Source organism: Rattus rattus, chromosome 9 (genome assembly GCF_011064425.1).
Source record: "Rattus rattus isolate New Zealand chromosome 9, Rrattus_CSIRO_v1, whole genome shotgun sequence".
Lineage (NCBI taxonomy): Eukaryota > Metazoa > Chordata > Mammalia > Rodentia > Muridae > Rattus > Rattus rattus.
Window position 1 is genome coordinate 32,109,357 of NC_046162.1, and position 5,763 is coordinate 32,115,119.

At 39.6% G+C, this 5,763-nt stretch overlaps 1 protein-coding gene across 1 annotated transcript; it reads left to right on the top strand.

Moving 5' to 3' along the window:
• The first annotated feature begins 1,180 nt into the window (after positions 1-1,180).
• Positions 1,181-2,116, top strand: LOC116909268 (olfactory receptor 10-like). Its single transcript, XM_032912796.1, has one exon. It carries the CDS (start codon positions 1,181-1,183, stop codon positions 2,114-2,116), a length of 936 nt encoding a protein of 311 aa, XP_032768687.1.
• The last annotated feature ends 3,647 nt before the right edge of the window (positions 2,117-5,763 follow it).

Genomic DNA, 5,763 nt, shown 5'->3' on the forward strand with positions numbered 1-5,763 from the left:
GTGATGAAGACTTTCATATACTTTTCATGTGTTTACCACAAGAACTATTAACCCTTCACGGTAAGGAATGTTACACATATTCTACTGCTATAATTCATCAAAGTGTGTTCATGGTTAATTACATTTCATGAGACTATATTGAAGTGAAAAATCATTCATTTTACACAAAACAAAGCTATTTACATCTTCTACATGCCCTGGATGAAAGTAACAGTAGCATAGCACTTGTTAATATTATTAACGTTAGCATGCTATAAGGGATGATAAGTCTTCTTTAACTCACTGTGTTGTATGGTGCCTAGAAACCCAGACACTTTTGAGGAATAAAGAGATGAGAAAGATCTTCATTGAAAGCAATAAATTCTATGTTATATTGATGCCAAGAACTTTGGAATGGAGAGATGAGAACAACTGCTCCTGGGAAGTCTGAAGGTGGTTGAAAAGTTGATTTAAAAAATGCCATACACTGCAAGCAGGATGAGTCATGAAGAAAAACAAATTGGTTATGAGTGATTGTCCCTTAAAACTACAGAGCTCCACTCTTCTTAAGTCAGGTGGCAATGGTGTGAGCAAAGCTCTGCAAATTAGTGTACAAATCACATAAACTGAGCAGAAGGTGACAGATGTGCAGAAGGGGATGAACATGTCATCTCTGCCTGCTTAGCCCTGGGACTTAATTGACAGCAACACTGTGCCTTATGGAGGCCAAAAGAGAATACACAGAATTCCATGTGAATTTTTGCATGTTGAATTTTCATTTATTTTACTTAACTTTTGAAGTACTTGAAATCAAAACTAAATACCCTATTGGCAAGACAAACAAGAGCCCTACATTTGATCTTTAAAACACCAATTCCATGTTAGTACATGGTTACCAACATCTGTTTAGTTATCCAGGCAAGATATCACCTCTACTTTCACAAAAGGAAGCATCAGATTCAAGGAATTGACAAACGTGACTAGAGTTCTGGAAAACACAGGCAGTAGGGCTAAAGTTCAAACAAAGGCCATATCATTCTAATCCACTGATCTCTATAATAATGGGAGAAAGACTATTCAACAGATGTAACTGTGCAGCAACATGGATATCAAAGTGTCTAGTTCAGGGAATGTTATAAAAATTCCTGATCTTCATAGTGCACACTAAGTTACCCATTGCTGATTCTGCACATAAAAGGCTATGAACACTTTCAATGCCACTGTAGAAGAGAGATTCATTTTGGTGGGCTTTTCAGATTGGCCTCAGCTAGAACTCATCCTTTTTGTTTTTATTTCAATTGTCTACTCCATAACTCTCTTTGGCAACACCGCCATCATCGCTCTCTCCCGAATGGACCTTCGATTGCACACCCCCATGTACTTCTTCCTCTCACACCTCTCCTTCCTGGACCTCTGCTACACAACCAGCACTGTGCCCCAGCTCCTGATCAACCTTCATGGACTTGACAGGACCATCAGCTATGGAGGGTGTGTGGCCCAGCTGTTCATATCTCTTGCTCTGGGATCCACTGAGTGTGTGCTCCTGGTGGTGATGGCTTTTGACCGCTATGCTGCTGTGTGTCGTCCACTGCACTACACGACCATCATGCACCCTGTTCTCTGCCAGGCATTGGCCATTGCTTCCTGGGTAGGAGGCTTCTTGAACTCTCTGATTCAAACAGGACTCATGATGACCATGTCTCTCTGTGGACGCCAACTGAATCACTTCTTCTGTGAGATGCCTGTGTTCCTCAAGTTAGCCTGCAAGGACACAGGAGATACAGAGGCCAAGATGTTTGTGGCCAGAGCCATAATCTTGGTCTTCCCTGCAACATTAATTCTTGCCTCCTATGGACACATTGCTAGAGCAGTATTGAAGGTAAAGTCAATGGCTGGACGCAGAAAGGCTTTTGGGACATGTGGGTCCCACCTTCTGGTGGTTTCCCTGTTTTATGGTTCAGCAATTTACACATACTTGCAACCCAAGGGTAGTTATTCTGAGAGTGATGGAAAATTTGTTGCCCTTTTTTATACTATAGTGACTCCCATGCTCAACCCTTTGATCTATACCCTGAGGAACAAGGATGTGAAGGGCGCTCTGTGCAAGATGCTAGGGAGAGGCACAGGCCAAGAGTAGGAGAGAAAATACAGGAACCCTACAACTTTCTGTGATAGCTCTCATATCCTTAAGTCTACCCTCTTCTACAGATAAAGAAAAAGCCTGCGGTAAGTCTCAGAATTCTGTTGCTTTCTTTGTTGAGAGCTGAAGTCAAGATCTTCTTAACTGCTTTATATGTTAACGTCTACAGTTCTTACAAGAAAGGAGTAAAAGTTGCCTTATCTCAAACACTGCACAAGAACATTTGAGAAGATGGTGTATTCTCACCCCATGCAGAGAATAGCACAGGTGTGTGGGAATTTCTGAGTGTGGTTGAAGAGTTAATTGAATGTTACACCCCTTTCAAAGCCAGTGATTCCCAAATGAATGTCATGTAGATGGCACTTTGCCCATAAGCATAGAACATTGCTCATCACAATGTTTCCTAATTAGCTCAGCATCATCTCATTCCTCAGGGTTTAAGTTCTCAGATCACCGCAGCCTTTCAAGTCTTTTAGTTCCTGTTACTACAGAAATAAAAGGGGACTGTGGACAGAAGTAGGTACTCAGACCTGTAGAGTTTTAAATATGATTTCATTTAAATTAAAGACAATACAAAACCAGTAGAATGGAACCAAATAAAAGCATTGATATATAGTCAGATGGGCCACAGGTATGTTTGTTACCATGGTGAAGATATTTCCATTGAGGAGAGAAGAGAATATAAATGATAAGAAAAAATTAAGCATTGAGAAAGCTTATAACAAAAAGGAAAGGTAGAGTAGCCTAGGAGTAAGGGCAGAAATGAGACAGTGAAGAAGTGTGGAGACCAGCAAGATTTCAGATGCTACCACACCTGCTTCATTTCGTGAACTTAAATGAGAGTTCAGACAAAAGTGTTTATACAAATAATTGTGGGAATATAAATATACTCTCTAGTAATCCATAATTAAACTAAGCTTTACAGTTTTTAAAAATTTACTTACCTGGGTATACGTATCATGAACCTGGGACAGATTTTGTAACCCTAATCCAACCCTAATTGCACTTTATGGTTCTCTTTTTCTGAGAAAGGATCTCTTCCCCATCCCAGTTTTCCCCCAAGGCCTTGGTATTGAAACTAGTGATCTTCATACTAGGAAATCGCTGTGTCACTGAGATGTATGTCCAGCAAGTCTCGAGAGTCAAAGCTTAATCATAGAGCAGTGAACTTGGAAAGGAATATAATTGGGAGGGAAACCAAACCCAAGCCGAAAGTGCATCACATATTCTCCTTGCTCTATTCTGTCCTGTCTTCTGCATTCTTCTGAACTAGGGACATTCTGCCACCAGAGGGAATGTTTTTGTTCCTCACATGAACTGAATGTATGTTCCCACTTCTTGAATCTTTCGTGTCAAAAGATCTATGCTGAAGAATGTACATTGTCACAATTAGTTCCTCAACATTTTAAATGGGTATGTTCCCTCTCCTGACTTCATTAGTTTCACTGGCTAAGGCAGTGAAGTTTAAGCAGTTTTGGCATGGCTTACTTTCAGTTACCTAAGCATTAAATGAAGGGTCAACATTCGAATATGATACACACACACACACACACACACACACACACACACACACACACACACACCTAATAGAGAAAGGAAGACTAAAGTTTTGTGTCTAATGCACTACTCTCTTATTTGGCATGTGGTGAATAAAAGGTGATCACTAGAAAATAGCAAAACCTGATTTAAAAAAATTGGTACAGCAGGGCACACAAAGCCATTGCTTTTGCAATTTATATCTTGTGGGATGGAGTTTTCATTTTTATAGAAACCTCTAATCCCTGGGTATCCATGAACCTTCCATGAACCTTCTCATTTATGAGAGTAGCTAAAGGATTTTTAGCCACAAAGAGCAAAAAATGCAGAAAAATGAATGCAACCTGAGATAATCATATTAAGATAATTAAGCCTATGTTAGACGAATGTATGTTTTTTCTTACTTGCAGTTTTGACACTTTATAGAGAGTTTTGTATAAAGATTACATATATATGTCTTTATAATTTTAGATATGTTATATATACACATTATATATATACAAGTTGCACATATGTCATATACACATATTACATGTACATTGTATCTCTATGCATGTCACACACACATATATATATACATATAGTCACTCTATATATGATCATACATATATAGAAGTGATCAACAAAATGAAAACCTGGTTATTAAAGAAAGCAAAATTGACAAATCCTTGGCTAGAAATCAGAGAAAGAAAACTCTAAAAAATTAAACCTATTCCAGATGACACTGGAAATGGAAAAAAAGAAATCACTATGAGAAACAATAAACCAATGAGCTTGATACCTAAAGGAAGTGGATGGGTCCTTGAATATACTTAGCTTAGCATGACTGAATCATAAGGAAATGTAAAGATTTATCAGATAAATAGCCATCGATGAGATTAAATAAGTAATTTTAAAAGCATCTCACCAAGCAATTACCCAGTACCAGATGGCTCACTGTTAAATTCTACCAAACTTAATAATGAACCAATATCGAACATCCCTTGATTATTCCAGAAAAAATGAAAAGCAGAAAATTCTTCCAGATTCATTCTGTAAGCCCAGAATTACCCTGATAACAAAACTAGATAAACACACACACACACACACACACACAGAGAGAGAGAGAGAGAGAGAGAGAGAAAGAACAAACAAAATCATAGCCCAATATCGCTGATGAACATAAGCACAAACATTTTCAATATGACAGTAGCAAATCAAATCCAATGGTACATTAAAATGTCGATCTACCATGACATAAATATGATTCCCCAAAATGCAAGAATGGATCAATATACATCAATCACATGACAAACACCATTGAAACAAAGAACCAAAAAGCATATGATGATGTTTTTATTGGGTTGGCTTGTCCAGCCTGGATATGAGGGCCTTTGCCTTGTTTTATTGTGTCTTGTTTTGTCATGTTTGGTTGTTGTCTCCTGGAGGCCTGCTCTTTTCTGAAGTGAAACAAAGGAGGAGTGGATCTAGGGAAGAAGGGAAAAGTTGGGGGAGATGGGGAAAATGTGTGAAAAAGAAGTTGTGGTTAGCATGCAGTGTAAGAGAGAAGAATCTATTTTCAAGAAAAAATAATTTAAAGAAAATATATGCTTTCAATTCATAAAAAATTATAAAATTCATGAGTTCTTTAAGATAAAAATCTCTGAATAAATTAGCTAGAGAAATGTACCCCAACATAATAAGTCATACATCTTAAGTATACATATTGGGGTTTGGCCAGAGTCCCGGGCCGGCGGATACCTGCCCTCAGCAGCTCTCTGCTCCCAGGCCCCCTGGAGGGGAGTTCTCGCCGCCTGGTCGGGCGGGCACTCCTGAGGCAGCAGAGCGGAGGAGACCACCAACGCTGCCCACCCCCCTGCCCACATCCCTGGCCCAGGAGGAAACTGTATATGGCCTCTGGGTACCCGTAGAGGAGGGCTCAGGAGCAGCAGGTCCACTGCGTCTGAGACACCGCACCTGAAGGGACCGATCGAATAAACAGTTCTTTGCACCCAAATCCCGTGGGAGGGAGAGCTAAACCTTCAGACAGTCGGACACGCCTGGGAAACCAGAAGAGACTGCACGCTGCACACAGTACTGATCCCAGAGGAAAACGACAAAAGCTATCT